General features: G+C 49.1%; 1 protein-coding gene across 2 annotated transcripts in view; it reads right to left on the reverse strand.

Moving 5' to 3' along the window:
- Positions 1 to 969: 969 nt before the first annotated feature.
- The window catches only part of PLEKHG5 (pleckstrin homology and RhoGEF domain containing G5), a 77835-nt gene continuing 56294 nt past the window's right edge, over positions 970 to 22510 (reverse strand). For both annotated transcript variants that reach the window (XM_055001549.1, XM_055001548.1), the window contains exons 8-21: positions 21903 to 22088; positions 21354 to 21527; positions 20215 to 20310; positions 19003 to 19053; positions 16532 to 16681; positions 15232 to 15342; positions 14368 to 14517; positions 12949 to 13086; positions 12735 to 12854; positions 11934 to 12066; positions 9687 to 9802; positions 6698 to 6861; positions 4298 to 5155; positions 970 to 3453 (exon numbers count right to left, since the gene is read on the reverse strand). In XM_055001549.1, the coding sequence (XP_054857524.1) occupies positions 3444 to 3453; positions 4298 to 5155; positions 6698 to 6861; positions 9687 to 9802; positions 11934 to 12066; positions 12735 to 12854; positions 12949 to 13086; positions 14368 to 14517; positions 15232 to 15342; positions 16532 to 16681; positions 19003 to 19053; positions 20215 to 20310; positions 21354 to 21527; positions 21903 to 22088 (2457 nt within the window). In that variant the 3' untranslated portion in view covers positions 970 to 3443. The remainder of the gene's footprint in view (positions 3454 to 4297; positions 5156 to 6697; positions 6862 to 9686; positions 9803 to 11933; positions 12067 to 12734; positions 12855 to 12948; positions 13087 to 14367; positions 14518 to 15231; positions 15343 to 16531; positions 16682 to 19002; positions 19054 to 20214; positions 20311 to 21353; positions 21528 to 21902; positions 22089 to 22510) is intronic.

Genomic DNA, 22510 nt, shown 5'->3' on the forward strand with positions numbered 1-22510 from the left:
CAGACGATGGAGATCAGTTCCCCCAGAGAGAAAAAAGCAGTTTTGGAGGTGGACTGTATGGCATTATACCCCACTGATATCCCACCCACTCCAAACCCCTCTCCCCGGCATCCACCCCCAAGTCTCCAGAAATTTCCCTCCCAGGCTAGATTTTACCTCACAATCAGGGCTGCCATCTTTTTTTTGTTATTGGGCTTCCTGGCTTTTAGACTCTGCTTGGCAGGCAGAAACTCAGCAGGGGGTGATTTTCTTCATTACAATCCTACAGAGAGGGCTATGACTCAGTGGTAGAACATCTGTTTTGCATGAAGAACATCCCAGTCTCCGGCATCTCCAGTGAGAAGGATCCCACAGTAAGTGGTGTGAAAGGCCTTTGCTTGAGGTTCTGGAGAGCAGCTGCCAGCCAGAGTAGACAATACCGATCTTGATTAACCAATAATGTATAATAAATATTCGTATGTTCATGACTTTAGATCGGGGACCTGGCTCAGTGGTAAAGTTACCTGCTTTGCATGCTGAAGGTCCCAGGTTTGATCCCTTGCATCTCCATTTATAAAGATCAGGTATTGTAAAATTAACCTGAGAGCCGGAGAGCTGCTGCCTGTCCATGCAGGCAATACTGACTCGAGATAAGGCAGCTTTGTGTGTACATGGAAGGCATCAGCTATGGTTTAGAACTCTTTAAGGTAAGGAGCCTTTTCAGGGGGAGAGAGCAGTCTCTGCGATGTGACGGCTCAAGTGCCAGACTAGGACCTGGGAGACCCAGGTTCAAGTCTACACTCTGACATGGAAGCCGCTGGGTGTCCTTGCTGGGTGACTGTCACCCATAGGAGAAGGATGGATGGAAGCTGTCCTAAGGTCCTTGGGCAGAAGGGTGGGGATAAAACTGTACAGACACATCCCGCAGGGCCTTATCCTTCACCTTTTCATCCCCCTCCCGCCTTCCCAACAGAATACAGAAAGCACCAATTGGGTGATCTGGTCTATATTTAATGGTTTGTCCATGATGCTGACAGCACAGGGCAGGAATGTTAGCATTAGATGGACTGAAGAACCCAATAAATCCTCCCCTGCCAGGAGGGCAGATCTGGGGGGAGGGGGGGCAAACATCAATACACAAAAGTGATAAAAAGGACTATTAATACTTCATCTCCCCAGTGAGAGAATACACATTAGGGGATGCGGTTCAGAGTTAATAAATATTCACCTTTCGACACAAAAATACACCAGCCGGCTAACTTTTCATGGTAAACTAGATGGGGTGGGAGCCCCTTGAGAACATCTCTCTTCCTTCTCACAGGCCTGCTGTAAAGCCACCCACACCAGCTAACTGATTGATCACAGCTCTGGAGTTCCCTCCTCGATAAGCAAGAGGGGTCTTTGTTTCCACCCTGGAAGGCGAAGCAAGCAGGTCTAGGTCGGATGAGGGTCTCCGATCCCATAGCAATTCCGGTACAAACATGTCCGATTGCCGGAAGGAGGGGATGGATCCTCTCAACTGCCCGAAGGGCAAAGCACCCTCAGAGTAGAAGGGTTTGAAGTCCAAGCAAGAAGGGGCGATTTCTTAGCAGTGCTTCCCAAGCATGGAAGAAGACAGACTTTCCTCTTATCCTGCTCACCCAACTCAGATTCATTGTGATGACTGATCACATGGGTGCTTTTGGAAATCGTCACCAATCTCAGGACCCTCTGCAACACCGCCCTCATTCCATGGTCCTCTATTTCCCTGCTGCGTGGATCACCTCCTGGCACCTGTCCCCGGGTTTCACCCCTGTCTCTGCTGGCTCCCCCACTGTATACTGGCCACCAATCCCCAATTTATTGACCTGTAAATAACCTTCCTGAACCCATCTCCTCAGCCGGCAGGCAGCCTTGCGGTGCTCCACCAGCTCCTCTTTTCCCACCCTAGAGTTCCTGTCTCCTGGCATGACCAGACCATCCCCCACTCCTCTTTCCCAACATCCTGATTCCCTCTACTCCATAGCAGCTAACCTCAGCAGGATCAAGATGCTCCAGCGTGACACATTGCTGAAGCATACGATGTGCCGACGGTATGGAGAGCAGCAGTTCTGTACAGGTCTGAGGAAGGTGCTGGAGACCTTGGAAACACAGACCCAAGGCCCAACTGGGGCTGCAGGTGGACCATCCCAGGGCAGACTGGCCACTTAACTTAAAGTTCCCCAAAGGGTTGCTTCTCTAGCAGTCCCGATGAAGCAACCTAAGCCACAATCCAGTAGTTCTACCAGCAACACAGGGACCTTTTAGTGGTGGCCACTGTGGGTGTCATCTCACCATATGCAGGAGATGGCAATGTGTGAGGAGATGCTGCAAGCCACAAGAGCAGCTCGGCTTGCTCTTGGTCCCTGGTAATTTCCTACTCCTCCACTGCCTCATCTGTTTTGTTTACAATCCCCACCCACATGGAGACAAACACACCTGCTGCTCGTGCAGCCTCTGCAAGACAGGGATGGCCCAGCAGCCCAAGTTAAGCCCTTTGAATAATTTTGCTGCCAAGTCAGGTTGCAGAAGACTGGAGACTGGGGCCATGCTGGCTGCAACTCGAAGGTGGAAGACAACCCCAATGGTCAAGGCCCTCTGCTTGGTACAGACAGCCCGTTCAACTGCACAGACATAGCGGTAGATGCCCCCGAGCCTTAGCTGCAGAAAAGGGCAGGCTTGCTCTGAAATCCATCCTGATAGGTTTTCCTCCTTCAACTGCTATTTTTAATGGCCCAGCCACGAGAGGGGATCACCCCAAGTAGAAGAACTGGGGTCTCCTCTGAACAGAAGGCAGGTGGATCTCACTTGGAGGGGCATGGAAGCGCTCTGGAACTACCATCGTTCACTGTATAGGAGGTATCATGTCCCGTGTTAATTGGGGGAGGAGAACAATTGGGGTTTTCTGCCCTAAGTTGCTCATCTGGAGGCTGAATGAGTTAGCATTCCAAAGTGCATCATTTCAGAAAGACCCCCCCACACACCTCCCAGCCTAGGAAGTCCTCATTGTCAGTCCCGATGAAGCATCAAAAGGCTCCACAAAGTGCAAAGACGGAGTCCTGGAAGACTTTGCCTTCTGCTAGAGCCACTGCTGGGCACGGACCTCTCTCGCCTCCATGATCCTGTACATTCACACCTGAGCCACAATGTGCACAACTGCCACAGACACACAGACCCTGTACATATATGCACACACATACACACACTGCCCGCATGGATGTGCATGCTTCCCCAAGGTCCCCTGTGCAGACACAGACGCTGCACTTGTGAGGCGGTGCACCTTTTCCTCGTGCCCATGCTGCTGCTGTGCTGCCTGGTGCACAAGGAGCAGGCAGATGAATGTTTCCGACGCCCAAGGCTTGCGATGCTACGTAATTTAAAGACAACGTGGAAATCTGGGTGCTGGCACCGTCATCTCTCGTCTCTTCTCGCTTCCTCCGACACATTCATACCTCCCTGCAACAGACAGACAAAAGGGTCATTTAAACAGATGAAGAGAGGCAGTGTGGTGGTACAGTTGGGGGGCTGGACGTGGATTTGAGTGACCAAGGTTCACATCTCCAATTGCCATGAAACTCAAGACTCAGTTTGGTGTAGTGGTTAAGAGCGGCAGGACTCTAGTCTGGAGAACCGGGTATGATTCCCCACTCCTCCGCTTGAAGCCAGCTGGGCGACCTTGGGTCAGTCATAGCTTCTCAGAGCTCTCTCAGCCCCACCCACCTCACAGGGTGGTTGTCAGAAGGATAGTAATAACACACTTTGTAAACCGCTCTGAGTGGGCGTTAAGCTGTCCTGAAGGGCAGTGTATAAATCGAATGTTATCATATTATTATCTCTGGCTTGTGAACCAGCTATCATAGGTAAAGGTAGTCCCCTGTGCAAGCACCGAGTTATTACTGACCCATGGGGGGGACGTCACATCACGACGTTTTCTTGGCAGACTTTTTACGGGGTGGTTTGCCATTGCCTTCCCATCATCTACCCCCAGGAAACTGGGTACTCATTTTACCAACCTCGGAAGGATGGAAGGATGAGTCAATCTTGAGCCGGCTACCTGAACCCGGCTTCCGCCAGGATTGAACTCAGGTCGTGAGCAGAGCTTGGGCTGCAGTACTGACGCTTACCACTCTGCGCCACGAGGCTCTTACCAGCTATCATAGGCATGGGAAAATGCAACAAAAATGCCTGATCTGGCCAATGCAGTGAGTTGCATAATACATAAAACATCTCCACACACTCTTTAACAGAACTCCCCATCTCCATCTCTCCTCCCTCTCCACCAAATTCAGCAAGCACTCACGAGGCTGTGAGCGTGGAATTGAGCAGCAACGTAGTGCGGATGCGGTACAACTGCGCCAGCGTCAGCTTACGGTGCTGGATTGCCTGTGGATCCGAAAGAGTCTGGCAGGCAGCGGTCAGTTCCTCCCCTTGGTGCTCGCTAGCTAGCTGGTAAGGCGGCTGTGGCATCCCTTCAGAGGTGGTGGCCAGCTCTGGAGAAACACGGACCCCAGGCAAGGACAACTCCTCTGCCTCGGAGAGCTCCGAGGCGCTGCTGTTGCTGCTGCTGCTGGTACCCGCACCGGCCCCTTTGCTGCCACGCCGGCTTCGGGATTTGCTAGTCCTCGGGGAGCCCAAGAGGTATACATCTGGGCAAAGTTCGGAGAGGCTTTTACTCTGAGTCAGCTGCAGCGCCAGGAAGGATGGGGAGAGCTGCAAGAGGTTGGCCTCGGACTTGGATTTCAGCACCTTGGTCTTCGAGGGGAGCAGCTGCACAGGGGTCCGTCGGCGCAGCTTCGGGGAGCCGGCTCGCTGCAAGGGGGTGGCGACACCGTCCTCCTCCTCCTCCTCCGCGGTCTCCTGCTGCTGCCGTTGCTGCTGTTCTGCAAACTCCTGGAGCGAGGTGGGCGAAAGGGTTCCGTAGGCACTGTCGATGGATGCTGAGCGGCAGGTGCCCGGCTCCGGTTTCAGGCAGTGGGGGGCGCTGGCAGGGAGGGCCTCACACAGCTCTATGGTAGGGGTGGTGGAGGAAGCTACGGTGCTGATGGAGGCCTCGTCTGACTGCGAGCTGAAGGGGCCGATCTCAAAATCGGGAGAAGGGGGTCCCTCACTGGCGTCGACCACAACAACTGAGATGGTCTCAGTGGAGCCGTCGGAGAGGCTGCAAAGGAAAGGGTTTGGAAAGGGGTAAGAGCTCTGTGGTTGCCCATTAGCTTGCAAACTCAATGCAAGGTGCTGGTGTGTTAATTTTTAAAAAAAATGCTGTCAAGTCATGCTTACCCGGGAGAAGGCTGCACTGGATGCAGTGAGATACATTTCCAGGGAAACATGCCAAAGATCATACTGCATTACACAGCAGTTTGTGGCCTGGGTCCAGAAAACTTCCATTCCCTTATGACTCTCTTGCCTCCCAATGCACTCAGATTATCTGCTCTGTTCCACTATTTATGGAGGCCCGACTGCCATCTCTCAGGAGAAGGGCCTCCTCTGTGGTGGCCTCTGCATTAGGGAATATCATTCCCTGAGACCTGCTTGGCTACATCTCTTCTGACCTTAAAAGACTTTTTATTCTCCCATGCGTTTGGCGACTTTTGTCATTTTAATACAGCACTTCCCTAACTTCTGAAAGTTAAACTTAAATTCTAAATTCAAGTTACAGATATACTTTGGTTTTATACTCAAACAGGTTTACTTTCAGAGTACCTAAGAGCAAAAACAACCCAACCCTAGAGAAGCCCACCCTCTCGGTTTCTCTCTGAGATGCCATTCTGGATATTCCTCCTGAACTGGAAGAAAGCAAGACCAGAGACACAACAAGCAGCCTCTTCTCAAAGTCAAGCTGTGTGTTATTTTTTTTTCTTTGATCAGTTTAGCTATTTTTTCCTTTTGCAAATACAACCGCGGAGACTGCTTTTTCAAAAAGGAGAATGGTGGTAGGAGGCCACAAGTTTAACCCTTTCCTCCCCTCCTGTTTTCTCACTGAAAAAAATGCCTGTGAGTACATTAGTAAAGAGTCCAGTAGCACCTTTAAGACGAACCAAATTTATTGTAGCATAAGCTTTTGAGAACCACAGTTCTCTTCATCAAATGCATGAGAACTGTGGTTCTCGAAAGCTTATGCTACAATAAAGTTGGTTAGTCCTAAATGTGCTACTGGACTCTTTACTATTTTGCAACTACAGACTAACATGATTAACTCCTCTGGATCTGTGAGTACATTGTACCTCGGCTAAAAGAAAAATGTAGGTACCGATAAGTATTCACCAGCAGAAAGAAACAGAAGGGGAGGAAGGGGTTAAACTCCCCTCCCCTTGAAAAAATCCTTGAAAAAGCATTAGAAAAATAAAAATGTAAGTTATTTAAAATGAAAAAGGGGGAAACGTAACATTTGACTGTATTCTACTATAGCTGCGCGCCTGAAGCAATTGAATGTTCTAAACACACACAGGCTGATTCCACACACGTTGGATAATGCACTTTCAATGCACTTTATCAATCGTTTGAGGTGGATTTTTTGTTCCGCACACAAAAAAATCCGTTCCAAATGATCTATAAAGAGGATTGGAAGTGCATTATCCAATGTGTGCGGAATCACTCATAGTGTAGCTACAAGAGAGAATGATAATTGGAAGCTGAGCAGGGACTCGTGCAGAGATGCTCCAGCCAGGCTCGTAAGCTCTCAAGTGCTTCCCCCCAGACTCACCACTGCTGCGAGTCCAAGCTATTGGTGCTCTTCCGAAGGATCGTGGGGGAACTGGCCTCAGAAGTGCCACTCTCGCCTTCCTCTTCCTCCTCCTCCTCCTCCAGGCTCTGCAGCTGCTGCTGGCTACGCTGGTGCTCCTGGAGACGGAGGCGTTGAAGCAAGTTCTGTAACAAGGGAGGGGGACAGAAGAACAGGCACAACGTTGTTCTGGGAAGGCTCAGGGACACTCCCGAGACATAAGAACGTGGAAGGATCCCCACTGACAGGCAATGCCATTTGAGCTGCACCCACAGATGATGCATGCCTGGGAAGAGATGCTGTTATGCTCCAATGTGCCCAGTGTGGTAGCTCAGAGCCAAGCTACAGGTGACGCCTTACACAGGTTGGACACTTGTCAGCTTCCCTCAAGTTTTGATGGGAAATGTAGGCGTCCTGGTTTTACAGCTTGGCTCTCCATTACAGCTGCAAGACCAGGACGCCTACATTTCCCATCAAAACTTGAGGGAAGCTGACAAGTGTCCAACCTGTGTCAGGCCTCACTTGTAGCTTGGCTCTCAGTTAGAGCTGACAAAGGGGAGAGTTTACCAGGGAGGAAAAAGGAAACGGCCCCCATCAAAAAACCAAGAATTTAGGTAACAAGAGGGAGCATATCTCAATCGGAAAATCCAGACACCGGCCAAGAACACGGACTCATGTCCGCATGAGCTTGTACCACCTAAAAAGGCATCTCTGAACACATCTCTAGCAATTAAAAAAGTGCCCCTCCCAAAAATGTTTCCTCTTGGTGACCTTGCTGGGCAAGTTTGGAAAGGTGGAAAAACATCTTAAAATCAATGATTTCTGTGAACCGTTGATACTGAAAGGACCCTGTTCCACCCCAGGCTGCTGCCAGGACTCTCTGCCAGCCTCTGCTCCTGATGGCTGCCTGCCTTGCATGAGTCACTTTCTGGTTTGTTCTCCTGCTCGTCCAGCCCAGCTTACCCCACCACACACCCTATCTTAGGGCTCTGTGAAAAGCTTGCTGCATCAGAGAACTGCAGAGGTGAGCAGGCTCGACCAGGGTCTGAGAAACCAGGGTTCAAATCCCCATTCAACCACAGAGCATCACTGGGTGACCCTGAGCCAGTCACATGCTCTCAGCCTAACCTACCTCACAAGATTGTTGTTGTCAGGGCTTTTTTTCTGGGAAAAGAGGTGGTGGAACTCAGTGGTGGAACTCAGGACTGCACAATGACATCACTTTGGGTCAGCTGGAACAAGGGGTTTAAATCACCGGTGGAAATGGTCACATGGCCGGTGGCCCCGCCCCCTGATTTCCAGACAGAAGGGAGTTTAGAGTGCCCTCCGTGTCAAAGCAGCACAGAGGGCAATCTAAACTTCCCTCTGTCTGGAGATCAGGGGGCAGGGCCACCGGCCATGTGACCATTTTTAAGAGGTGCCGGAACTCCGTTCCACCGCGTTCCAGCTGAAAAAAAGCCCTGGTTGTTGTAAAGGTAAAACAGAGGAGGAAAAACAATGTTGTAAACTGTTATGGGTCCCTATATTTAAGTAAATATTTAAATAAATAAAATATACATAGGTCTGCTTTCTCTGCTCGAGGTAGGCTTGCTGCACATCTGGAAAACCCATCTGGCTTCCTCCAGTGTCTTTAACAGCAGCAGTGGGAGAGGGATTTCCCAACACCCTCCCTTGGCAAAGTCTGCACAGTAAGTTCTTTTACCGGAGTATGAGCTGGCAGAAAAGTTGGGGCTTCACCAGAAATCTTCCCTGGCTAATTGAACCAGACGCTGCAAATGTTCAGAGAGTGAGCAGCAGATAAGGTTAGCCAATCTGGTGACTTCCAAGAGCCAGAATCCATCCGACTGCTCCCAAAGCAGCATGGGGGGCATTGTTATCGTTTTGCACACACCAGAAGTGCACAACCGGATTTAAATGTCTTCTTGCACGAAAGGAAACCCTTAGAGGGCACATGATGCATTTGCACAACTACGAGGCTGAGAACTTAGAAGGCCCCCATGTGGCAAAAGAGATGCTACAGTGAAAGGAGCACATCGTTGTGCCTCTCACTCGTTAAGTTTAAGATTTCTGTTGTGAGATTTTGCTGTAAGAGATGAACGGGTGGCAGCCAGACTGACTGTGTTCCTTCCAATGCACCCCAACGTCAGGAACTACAATGCCAAGACCACGGCAATACAGCCCGGAAAACCCACAACAATCATCACCCCAGCTCGTTCGTATTATAACAGTCTTTGCTCCTTCCCTTGTTGTTTTCGTCCACATCTGTGTTTGCCTTTCAACCTCGGCCTGAAAACACCTGACTTGCTTGGCTTGCGGCACATGAATGCACTTGTGTCCCTTGGGGCCAAACTAGAAGATACTCCACGACCTGACTCTCAGTCTCCTCAGACATACAACAGGAGCAGGGAACTAAGTTCTCAAGCACTGCAGGGGTCTGATTCGAATCAGGACCTCAGTGCAGGGGGGAAGAAATGTTACAGCCTCCCCTGTGCATCATTTTCCAAGCCCCAAATGTCCCAGGAGATTATTTGCCTTGTTGGGAGGGGCCTGACACACGGTATTCAGTTTGGTTAAGACCAGGGCTTTTTTTCAGCAGGAACGCACCGCTTGAAAATAGTCACATGGCACCGGCCATGTGACCATTTTCACCAAGGGCGATTTAAACGTTAAAAAACTCCCCCCTTGTTCCAGCTGACCCAAAGTGACATCATTGTGCGGTGCTGAGTTCCATCACCTCTTTTCCCAGAAAAAAAGCCCTGGTTAAGACCTAGCTTGTCCCAACCTAGATAGCCCAGGCAAACCCAATCTCGTCAGATTTCAGAAGCTAAACTCCAATGGAGACTAGGATTGCAGAGGAAGGCAGTGGCAAACCACCTTGCCATGAAAATCCCAGCAGGGGATGCCATAAGTCAGCTATGATTTGATGGCATTCTCCACCACCAAGACACCACTCAGTTCTCCCAAGACTCACCTGGGCATTGTAAAGCGCTTCAATCCAGCTTCGGCACAAAGACTGCCCACTGGCCTGGAAGGTGTAGGCGCACACGGCACTCTGGAACTCATTGAGATAGATCAGCAGGAAGGAACCTGGCAGGGAAAAGGGGAGAAGCACCAGAATCTGACATTAGCAGTGGGATTTCTGCAGAGCAAATCGTGGGTGGAACCAGCAAATGCAGATCGCAGGTAGGGCTGTGATGTATAAATACAGAAAAAGCTGCAGAATGTGTGATACTGGGCACTGAATTTGTGATGTTCGTTTCTTCCCCTCTCTGGGTCTTTCCAATCAGATGTGCAAAATTCCATCCTCAGAACTCAGTTTCCAGGTGTTTGGGGGACAATTTGGATCCAGATCATGACATGCAAGAAAAGGGGCCATATCCCTGCCCCCCCCCACCCCTGTGTGGTTTTCCTGACTTGCAATAACCCGGGGTGTGCTGTTTGCTCAGTTGAGGGAACCATGGCTGTTTATACACTACTCACCTTCATCCGGAACACTGCGGAACATCGCGGGAAAAACGCGGAAGATAGCACCTTCTCGCATGAGTTTTGCACGACATCACGCAAAACTCACGCAAGAAGACGCTATCTTCCGCATTTTTTTCGCGATGTTCCGCAGCGTTCCGGATGAAGGTGAGTAGTGTGGAAACAGCCATGGTGTACTCGTGGCATGCAGACTATACAGATGTTTCTCCAACAGGGGCAAATGGCACCCCTTCTCCATCCGTGCCACATTTCAAATCTGACACTGTGCACTTGGAAATTCATACATTGAATACATTGTTCTCTATATTCACTTATTGTGATGGACATACGAATTGCTGAATGTAATTGCTTATTTTTGTATTTAGAAAATTTATCACACTGAGCACTTTAGATACAAATATAATTTGATAATTTGGAACCTTGATAAGTGTATTTATCCCCAAGTATTTTGTGTATGGCTCATCGGACTTTTCTTAGGGCGGAATTTGGGAGAGCTGATATTTTCAAGTGCACTGAACCTGCTGCCCTGGTCACAGCAAATTCCTGCTTGTGGTTCCATGGACAACACTGTTACTTGCCTCAATAATGTAAAGTTGCCTACATTTTGCTATTCTGCAATGTTTATTATTTGCATCAGTCGGGGGGAGGGCAAGAAGCAGCGCAGAACAACAAAACCTACTGGAACTGCATGATCCAATGTCTGTTTACTCAGAGGTCTGATGGAATCCCGTTGATAGGCCTAGAATTGTTACAAATCTCACCCAATGACCCCTCCAGGTGCCTTCCCCCAAACACACTTTCAACCATGTTTTTCAGTGGCAGGAAGCTTGGGTTTTTTTCCAAGTGAAAGCCGAAAGTATTAAGAAGATGAATTCAGTGACCAGCACCATACAGCTAAACTACAAGAGACAAATTACACAAGGACGCACACGTAAAACCATAGAAAGGTACCTCTAGGGTCATCTAGTCCAGCCCCCTGCAAAATGCAGGAAATTCACAACTACCCCCCTCCTCTGACTGCCTCAGTGACCCCTGCTCCATATCCAGGGCATTGCAAAGTTAGCTGGGAAGCTGGGTTTTAAAAGATAGATCGGAAGGCTCTGTCAATTTCCCCTCTCTACAGAGCCAGCTAAGAACAAGCCTCAGACAGTTTGTTTATTTCCTCTTCACCTCTTAGAAGGGGAGGTGAAACTGACAGAGCCTTCTGGAGGCAAAGGGGAAATTAACAAACCCTCTGAGGAGATCTTTGCTGGCACTGTAGAAAGGGGAAATTGACAAAGCCTTCAGATCTCTTTTAAAACGCAGCTTCCCGGCTAACTATGCAACACCCTGGACATGGAGCAGGGGTCACTGAGGCAGCCAGGGTAGTTGTGAATTTCCTGCATTGTGCAGGGGGCTGGACTAGATGCCCCTAGAGGTACCTTTCTATGATTTTACGTGTGCGTCCTTGTGTAATTTGTCTCTTGTAGTTTGTGGGTTTCTTGTGTTCCCACAGGTTCATTTTATGCGCACAGCACTAGCAGTTCATCTTTGGGCTGGAACAAAATTAAGTGGTGGTCTCAACAGCAAGATCCGGCAGCCTCGCTTGAGCTAAAAGCCTGATACCGCTTATGACAGATATGTGGCATAGACACAATGCCACCTATGCGCAACTGGCCAGCCAAAAGGGAAGACTTCTTTGAGGGGGGGCAACAATGTGAGGGCCTCCCTCAACATACACACAGGCCATTCTCACCAGGATCCTTGAGGTCACGGCACACCACCCTATCAACAAGCAACGGCTGGCGGATAACCTTTGTCCGTTCGGCCTTCTTCACCGGCTTGGTGATGAGGAAGAGATCCGTGAAGAGGAAGCAGTAGACATCCATCTAGAGAAGGCAACACAGCAGGGGGAAAAAAGAATGACCCCATATGGTGTCAGAGTAGAACTGGGGAAATTTGAAGTTCAACTCCCCACGCACCCGCCAAGCTATCTTGGCGACCTCAAGCCAGCCACACCCTTGTAACCTAGCCTACCTCGGAAGGATGTTGTGAGGATAAAATGGAGGAGAGGAGAACAATGGACGTCACCCTCAGCTCCTTGTAGGATAAGTCGGATTGAAATACGATAAGCAAACAGAGAGATGGGGGCTGGCAGAGCAGTGGAAGAACCCACAGACCCATTCAGAACTACTAATGTGGTAAAGCCCTTCTGGGGTTTTACCCCTTCAGTCTGCTTGTGGAGGGTCCTGTCTTTGAAACACATGAACAAAAATCCCCACTCTGCTCTCTGAGTGACCTTGAGTCAGTCACTCTCTCTCAGCCTAACCTACTTCACAGGGTTGTTGTGAGGGTAAAATGGGGGAGAACGATGTAAATGACTTTGGGTAAAAAAGCGAGGTATTATGACATAAATGAATAAATATGTGCAGGGAACACTCAGTCTTACACACACACACACCCATCTGTAATGGTACACTCCAGAAAAGGTTATGCCACAAAATATTCTCCTGGCAACATCAGACAAGAGACCAGCACAATTTCATTTGGCCCAAACCTTGCTGTCTTTGCCTTCTTTCATTTTAAGGCTGCCTTCCAACAGAAGTTGGCGTGTCTCCTCAGGCGACGTCCCCAGGATGGGGGCTGTCAGGTCCAGACGCAAGAATTCCTTCAAGATCTGGGGGCGGGACAGAGTGAAATGTCAGCTGAGTTCCACACACCACTGCCTGCCCTCTTTGGCCTGCTCTGCCTCCCCGAAATTTTGCCCCCACCTTGTCCACTTCATCGGTGCTGCCTTCCACAACCTCGTAGGCATCGATGCGGCTGACGATGGTAGCCAGGCGCTGTTGCTCCTGGCGTTGGCGCATGCGCGAGTTGACGTGGTTGATGAAGCGTTCCACTGAGTTGATCTGGAAGTAGGGAAGAGGGGGAGGGAAAGAAGGATTCCAAATCCTGTTGGTAGAAGCACTTGAGAGGACAGAGGAAGGGAGGCAGGTTCCTCCTCTGCTAACTCTTCCCTATGTGTACACAAGGAGTGAGGATTTTCTGCTAGATCCCCTTAGCATAATACTTGGCTTCCATCCAATACAGGCTTACTGGCACAGCACTTGCTTTGTGTATGGGAGGCTGCAGGGTCAAGGATCTGGGGGAACAGGTATTGGGAAGGATGTGTCTTTTCAGCAGAAGGGCTGCCCATCAGAGTAGGTCATACAGGGTTAGATGCATGAATGGTTTGATTCAGGCTACATGGCAGCTTCACTGTACAATATTCCCTGGACCAGGGTGCACTGATCTCCCCAGAAAAAGTGACTTCAGTTCCCAGGTGCAATTACCTTAGGACTTCGGAGCTGATCTACTCTGTCACATGATCCCTTTTGCCTACCTAATGTTATGCAGTCTTAAAGGCTCATGTCCCCCTGCTGGTTTGGAGCAAGGCACATTTTGCAAGGATACAAATTCAACTACAAATTCAACTATGTAAACATCTAGAAGCACTTTACAGACAACACAGTGTGTTTGAAAACATTGCACACGAAAGGAACTGGGCACAAGCACCTCCCTCCATCTACGAATGATCACTGGCTCGTGAGTATGAAGTCGACACACACACAGGCTCAAGTACCTGAGATTGGGAATGGTACTTCTTCAAATGTTCCCAATCACATGAGGGAACCCATGTGCATACCGTGTAATATGTTGTTACACCGCCCTGTACACCGGTGTAATATGTTGTTACACCGCCCAGAGCCCGTCCGATGTGGAGGGCGGTCTAGAAATGTAATAAATAAATAAAATAAATAAATACACTTCTTATGTGCTTAGATTCTGAGCTCACAAGCCAGAGATGGTGCATAGGTGGTGCTCATGCTCCCTCTCTGCGAGTTGATTTCACCATTTGTAATATCATCGTATATAAGGTTTAAGAATGCTGGTATTCATTTTTTTTAAAGGAAGCCCAGTTCTACCCCTGAAAATTACATGGGCAGAAATCAGGGAGGTTTAGCATTTTCCTGCCAAGCTCTTTGCTTCTCCCCAACATAAATTATGCAAATCTGAGGAACATGCAACATTTTGTAGGGTGCCGAGTTCAGATTCTGGGCTGCAGAAATTTGGATTGGTGGAGAGGGGATAACACACAGCTCAATTTTTTTCTTATCTTATTCCTCCTGCCCTGCCCTGCCGCCAGTTACCATGGTGACGATGGCTTCCCGGATTTGGGGCTCTTCTGTCTTTTTCAGCACAGACTTGAGCAGCAGTGGATACTTGGTGAGGCGCTGGTGCGGCTTTACCAACATGTCGCTCAGCTTCAGCCGGTTGCACTGTTTGTGTTTCTCGGCCCACTGCAGGCACAAAACAGCAGGTTCAGCAACGGCAAGCCTGCCGCAAGAAACAGGCCGTTCCCCATCCCTTTGCCCATACAGTGCCTACACTTCTGAAGGGGCTGCAGGGCAGCCAGGAGGGGGCATTTTCAGGACAATAAAAGAATATAGCAAAATCATTAAAGTGAACAGATAAAAAATCGGCCACGGCAAACAAGCTGTTTCAAAAAGCCACCAAAAACAAGATTTAAAAACCAGCCGGGGCCTAAATATACCATTAAAAGGATAGTCGTAACAATGGGAGGCTCCCGCTGTCAGCTCCAGATGTAACAAAATTATAATGATTTAATACGTAGTTCAATCAAGAAAGATACTTCTAACTTTTGTTATTATTTCACCAAGAGAAGAAACCCTCATACTAATAAAGCACGCCTTATCTTAAATTAACATAATAATGCGTAACCCATAAATAATTGATACGCAATAGAAACGGAGAGCCAGTGTGGCATAGTGGTTAGAATGTCAGAATAGGATCTGGGAGACCCAAGTTCAAATCCCCACTATGCCAGAGAAACTCACTGGGCAACCTTGGGCCAGATGTACACTCACAGCCTAACCTACCCCACAGGGTTGTTGTTAGGATATGGAGAAGAGAATTATGTAAGATACGTTGGGGCCCAGTGGGGAGAAAGATGGGGCATAAATGAAGTATATAAATACCCTGCCCACTCTTACCGTGACGTAAATTCGAAAGAGTTCGTTGTCGCGCAGCAAGTTGCGCATGTATTCCATACAGCCTTCCTCTTCCATACAGTACCGGATGTAAGGTTTGAAGAGGGAGCCGAACTGCAAGAGAAAGAGTACGCAGAGCTAAGAACCAGCGTAGGGTGCCTATGGCTAGCGCCTGTGCCATCACTAGGTGGAGCTGGGTCTGCTCCATTTTCCAGAGTTTGGTCAATCCGATTATACAGCATCATGTGTTCCAAAGCTGGGATTCTGGCCATTAAGTGGAAGGGCCTTAATCTCTGGTCTGCTAGGGCAGTTAGCCAAGGATGGCCAGTTGGGATTACAGCAGACAGCAAGTATTGTCACTAGCAGCTCAGTAAAGTTCAGGTGACACAAGAGGCCAACTGGGTCATGTCTGCTCCTGGAAGTCTTCTGACTGTGGGCTCAACTTCTCAGTCATCTTTTGGATTGACACCAAGCTGTCCTCAGACACCCCTGCCAACTTCCCTAGCTGAGAACTCCAGTTCTGGCAACTTGCCGACTCTCTTGCCCGTCTTGTTTCACCTCCACCAGCCAGTTTCCAGGCAAGAAAGTGGCAATGTTCACAAAGAAGAGAGTAGCTCTGAGTAGGGGTGTGCACCTGAAAAAGATTCAGGTTTCTTGCTTCGGGTTTACCCGAAGCGGGAAAACAATTCAGAATAAGCAGCAAGAAAAGTGTGGCTTTCAAATGCCCCATACTTTCTTCACCCAGTGAAGGAAGCGCAGGGTGTTTGAAACTTAAAGCAACACTTTGCTTGCTGCTTGCAAGTGGCAAAAAAGTGTTGCTTTCAAACTTTCTGCCCTGCTGCTTTTTTCTCCCAAGGGAGGGGAAGGAGGGAAAAAAGCGGTGGGGAAGGAAGTCTGAAAGCAAGCACTTTTCTTGCTGTTTGCAATGCCAACAGCTAGAAAACTGCTGCTGGCGCGGCTGTGGGCATAGCTGCTGCCACTTTGCCCAAAGCTCCCCGAAACGATTTGAATCGCTTCGGAAAGCTTTGCTTTGGGATTCCTGAATTGACTCAGCAATACTGGGGCCGATTTGGAAATCCCGAATCTTTCCAAATCGGGCCCGATTCAGGTTAAAAACCCAAATCAGAAACCTGAAGCGCACATCCCTAGTTCTGAGGATGGACTAAACACATTTCTCTCTCTCCTACAGAGCCACAACTAGCTGTTGCACTTCTGGGAGTGCACAATGATAATGTTCAGGAAGGTTGGAACCCTTCCTGCTGAATGCCAACAGTGCCCCTGAAGCCAAAGGCCTCATACCTACCATCTTGAAGCCCTTGGAAAAGTCGCTGGGGTCTAGCAAGGCCCGGCTTGCCCTGGCCTTCTCCAGGATGGGGCCCATGACGCTTCTCCACAGCGCTCGATGCAGCTGAATGATCTCCTGGATGTTGCTGAAGAGACGCTCAGCATCCACCTGTGAGGGAAGGGGGGGCACTCAGTACTCTCTGGAGGCCTGAGTCTCTGAGCCACAACCGAGGCAGAAGGCACACTGCAGAGGGGGCACCGCAAGCCAATGAGAGAGGGAAGCCTGGCATGTTCTTATCTAACGGACATTTTGATAACATTAGAGATATGCATTAGTGCCAGGTGCCCTGGTTGCTGTCAGCCATGCCTGGAGCCTCTGTCGTTATTCGCTGGCATCTTAAGAGGCAGGAGCATGTTCATGCCAACCGCTTAGTCGAAAGCAAAAACTTCTTTCCCTTCCTCCTCCATAAGCCAAAAGACCAACAATGTGCTTTTTAACCAAAAAGCTGGACGTGCAGGAAAGGGACTTGGAATGTCCCAAGGGGAGACAATTTCCCAAGGGGCTCTTCTGACAGTAATAGATCCAGAGGAGTTAGCCGTATTAGTCTGTAGCTGCAAAACAGTAAAGTGTCCAGCAGCACCTTTTAAGATTAACCAACTTTATTGTAGTATAAGCTTTCGAGAACCATAGCTATTGAGAACCACATCTGACGAAGAGAGCTGTGACTCTCGAAAGCTTATGCTACAATAAAGTTGGTTAGTCTTAAAAGTGCTGCAAGAGGCTTTACTATTCTGACACTAATGAGTTACAATTATTCCCTGACCATCAGGGCTTCCCTTGGAGGGCTGGAGATTTAGAATCTGACTCCATTTTTCTCCTTCATCCCCAACTTAATGGGAAGAGCATTTTCTCCCTAGTTCTTCACAACGCAGCTTTTCCCTCCTCCCTTGTAATTTTTCCATAGCACTCGCCCCTAAGTGGGACCCTGGCAAGCAGCTCTCCAGCACCAAACATCTGCGGGATTCGAATTGGGTGCTTTTGCCACTGGGGTGTGTATTTGTATAAACACAATAATTAAGGCTGGAGACTGATGGTCAAGGAGAACTGAAGGAGGTGTGACACCAGGAATGCGATCTGTATGCATAGGGTAATCTTTCATTACACTTTGGTCCAACAGGTTTGGCTGAGTTTGTAATCAAAAACCTGCCAAACTTGTTTGACCAGAGATCACATTTAAAAAAAAATTAATAAATGTGCTACACTAATTCTAAACCACTTTTAGCTCTTAGGGGGAAAAAACCCAAACCATTGTCTGATTTCAGCCAAACTTTACCTCCTGTGGCCCCTTTACTGCAGAAAATGTGGTTAAGACACTTCTTCAAACAATTAATAAACTCAAAACTGTTTCCAGGCAGAATATGATGAAGTGAAACTGGGCTGCTTTCTGAGAATAGACAAGAGAGCAGGCTGCCAAATAGACACTGTGTTCTAAAGCTGCCAGGGACAGACAATGAGAAAATCTAGGGACCGACTAGGGCCCAGTCACAGGATCTGATGTGGCCCCTGTGGGCCAAGCTACACATGACGAATGACACTTGAACAGCAAGTGTATTTCTCCCTGTTCACTTGCCCTCCACTCAATCCACTTGCCGTTCAAGTGTCATTCGTCATGTGTAGCTTGGCCCTCAGTGTCTGGAATCTCTCTTTCCTCTGTTGCATGGAAACATCTGTCCGTGACAGGTAAAGCAAGCACCATGTATTCTGTAGAGCACAAAGCATGCTTGGAGATAAAGCCACGTTTTCCTTCCTCGCAAAGACAAGACTTATAGTGGTTAGAGTCGTGGACTGGTTCAGATTCCTGCACGTCACAAAACTCGCTGGGTGACCTAGGTCAGTCATATTTTCAGAGGGCTGTTGGAAGGATAAAATAGAAGGGGAGAGAACTACCTAAGACACTCTGAGCTTCTTTGGAGGGTGGGTTTAAAAAGAACTGAATAAAATAAAAAATGAAAGATGATGCATACATCGCAAACATAAGCCTATTCTGGGTCCCAGGAATTATATTATTCGGTTTTTTGTTGGTTATACCTTGCTTTTCTCCCTAATGGGGACCCAAAGCAGCTTCACTTCTCTTTCAACCTCACAACAACCTTGTGAGGTAGGTTAGGCTGAGTGTGTGTGTGACAGCCCCAAGGTCACTCAGGAAGTTTTCATGGCAGAGTGAGGATTTGAACCTGGGTCACCCAGATCCTAGGCCAATACAATAACCACTATACCGAGCTGTCTCTTGTGTGAAGGGACTATTTTAAGGCTTCCAACAAAGACTTCTGAGCGCGCCCACAAAACTCCGATTCCCAGGATTTCGGATGGGCTGGGAGGGACTGTAACAACTGAATCAATTTCAAGGCAATTAAAAAGATCCTTATTTTGTGGGTGGCGGATGTGCTTTCAATTGGGAATTAGACATCGCTGGGGTGGGGATTTCTCACCTCGCACAACAGCCCCGATTCCTGCAGGTTTAAAAGACAGCAGAGGAAGAGCTGTGAAAAGAAAGAGACAGGCAATGATGTGTTCAGGGTCATGCAAAAAAGGAAAAGGGGGCTCTAAACAGTGTGTGTGTGGAAGTAGTTGAGCCTCTTTTACGGTTTTCTTCGGGGGGGGGGGGGCTGTGTTGAAAAGTTCCAAGACTCTCCTTCCCTATAACTCAAACTCCTTCCCTAAACGAGCCTTGAGAAAGGGTTTGAAACACACCCGCTAATTTGGGGTGATTTCTCCTGCCCCCCGCCCAAACCCTTCAGCAGTTGCCCTGTGCTGCTGGGCAGGGCTGTATTAACCCACGGCCAGGCCCCTGGGCTTTCAGGTATTTCAGGCCCCCTCCAGCACGTCAATCTTTCACCCTACTATAGCTGACAGCCTGACCCTGGTACGGTAGGTACCAGACTGCAGTACATAGCCCTATATCCATTTTGAAGGTTTCCTGAAGAATTCGATTCACAATTTTTAAAATATTTTATTGCGCGAGTAGAACTCTTCAGGAAAGCACATTTTGGGGGTACAGTTGTTCAATACTGCAATATTCTGAAGTAAATACATTTTTATTATTTATTAAAAATATCTATAATTTATAGATCATTGTTTTAATATGAGAGACCGTTTATTTCACTTCAATAGGGAAGCAACTAATGAACTTATTAATAGAGGTTATATAAGAGAATCAATTGACTGTCATTTAAGTGGGGCAAAAAAAAATTAACAGGCCCCTAGTCCTTGTGAAGGCCCTAGGCTTTGGCCTAGTCAGCCTTAGGAATAATACGGTGCTGCTGCCGGGAGGGGGTGCGCTGCAGCCAGCCACGGGGCCGATCTCACTGGATTGCAACTCAGAATTCTCCTGCAGCCTTCTAGAGGCAAGGAGTCCGGATGGTCATATGAGCCTGCCTCACCCTGAGTCAGAAACCTCGGTCTGCCAAGATCAGTGTTACTAGCTTTAACCAGCAGCCACACACCAAGATCTCAGTGGAGGGCTTTGACGTTACCTCCTAACTGATTCTTTCAGCTGGTGATGCCAGGTATTGAACCTGGGACCTCCTGCAGGCAAAGAAGATGCTTTAACTCTGGGCTTTCCCTTCGGAGTCACTTCCCTAGGAAGGCCAGAGGAGCATCTAAAGGGCCACTCATCCCTAGTGGATGGGGAAGCAACTCACATCTGTGATGACTTTCAACTTCTTGATATAAGAGGCTTCGGTGTGCAGCAGCTCCCAGATCGCCTCCTGCTGGTGACATTGCCGGCGGGTCAGAGCCTGGGGGAGGTGGGGAGAGTGGTTGGAGACAAGTCAGCTTTCTTGGTCCAGGCTGATCTACCATCCTCATAGGAACATACAGGGCTTTTTTTCAGCTGGAACGGGGTGGAACGGAGTTCCGGAACCTCTTGAAAATGGTCACATGGCTGGTGGCCCCGCCCCCTGATCCCCAATAGCTGATCGGATGCCTCCAGGAATCCCATAAGCAAGACTACTGGCAATGGTCCTCCGTGCTGTCCCTGCACCAGATGTTCAGGGGCCGAATACAGAGGCTGCATGGGCAAACACCTGGCTACGAATTTGTCTAATCCAGATCCCTGTAAGATTTTCCTGGCAGGAGTGAAAAAGGCAGCTTAAGGGTGGCTTTTCCAGGAAGAAAATAGCAGAGGAGGACTCTCTCTCCCCCTCCTCCCCCAGCCCCACAGCCATGGGGTTGGGGGGGGGGCTGCTTTTGCAAGAGGAAAAGTAGCTGCTTAAGATCAACACTGAAGAAAACATAACATGTAGTCCAGAGCTCTCTCACCCAAAGGATAGGAAAGCCTTCAAGCACTGACCCCATAAGGATAAGTGACATTGATAACTAGGGCTGCCAACCCCCAGCCAGGGCCTAGCATTCCCCTAGAACTGCAACTGATCTCCAGATTACGGAGACCATCTCCCCAGGAGGAAATGGCAGCTTCGGAGAGTGGGCTCTATGGCATCATATCCCCAGTGAGCCCCCACCCCACCCCCAAACTCCATCTTCCCCAAATCTCTAGGAATTTCTCAAGCTGGAGTTGGCAACCCGAAAGATAACCAGCAGGAAACCATTTTGAGATAGGAATCTCTACTGTCCTTCCTGTATGTACCCTCTACTTTCCAATCCTCACATCCCAGAAATGGTGTTCCTCCAACTTAAGGCCCCCAGGATCACTTCCCTGGAGAACTGACCTGCACAGAGATTTGGACTTGCCTCTGGCATTTATCTCCAGGGCAAGACCTACCTAAAACGATGAGAGGAGGCATCCCGTGTGACCCTTGGGGAACCCCACTCACCCCCTTACCTCAGTGCCCTCGATGATCTCCTGCCAGCTGTCTTCCAGGCACAGGCAGGCATCGTCATCGTCCTCCTCTTCCCAGGAGTCTTGATCAAAACACAGCTGCTGCGGAAACTTGGGGAGCCCAAAGAGGCTGTAGCTGTGAAGTTTGCTTTCCAGCTGCTCCATCTTGTCCATCTCCTGAAGGGGCACAGAGAGGGCTGAGAAAGGACCCACTGGGACGTCGCAACACAGGCCCATGTCACTCCCGCCACCAAACCCCTCAATCAAGGGATAGCTGTGGCAACAGAGAACAGCAGAACTCTTCTGGTACCTTTTCCCATCATTGCACAGAAGAGGCTGGCAGATGCAAGGGACAACCTGTGCCTACTAAATCCCCCCCCCCCCCCGATTACATGAAGAGGAACCAAGTATCCTCCCCTTGGGATCTGATTACCAGCCCTCCAGATTAGGAGCCAGTTTCTCCTAGAGGAAAAGCCTTAGCTGCATGTGCCCTCCCAGTGGTGATGGCTACTGACGAACAGTTTGCAAGCACTGGTAAGGCCACCGACGTACCCGTGCATAGGGGCTGGCGCTGTTCCCCGAACCGAAGAAACCACTGAATCGGCTGGCAGCCCGGTTCTTCCAGGTATCGATGCCGTTGCTGGATAAGGAAGTGCCAATATGTTGCAAAGGATCCTGGTTCGGAATGCTGGTTTCACCCAAAAATTCGTTCATGTTTTTCCTCTGCCGTCCAGGGGCCTGCGGGTCAAAATGGTAACAGAACTGAGAAAAAAAGAAGGAACGTGAAATAAAGGGCTGTCCGTCTACCTGCAGGCCACCACCACCACCCCGGACGTGACAGCTGCGTGTACCTTGAGGAGGAAAGAGAGCTCCAGGAAAGCGCAAAGCAACATGCTGCACCTTGCCCCGCTTACTGCTAATGGCAGTCACTTCTCCTGAGCTGGGCAGAGAAGTGCAAATCCCCAAGCCGTTTGGCTAATCTGCACAAGGCCTTGCTATTCTCAGCCTAGGAAGACATCTGGAGCCCACACTTTCTTCAGAACTGCCTGATTCTCTATTGCAGTCACAAGCCAGAATTTAGAGGAAGGGAGACAACCTTTCTTTAACTCATTGAGCCAAGTGACTGTGGCATTTCTCACCTTGCCTCTCACAAGAACACC

This window comes from Eublepharis macularius, chromosome 17 (assembly GCF_028583425.1).
Source record: "Eublepharis macularius isolate TG4126 chromosome 17, MPM_Emac_v1.0, whole genome shotgun sequence".
In the NCBI taxonomy this organism is placed as follows: Eukaryota; Metazoa; Chordata; class Lepidosauria; order Squamata; family Eublepharidae; genus Eublepharis; species Eublepharis macularius.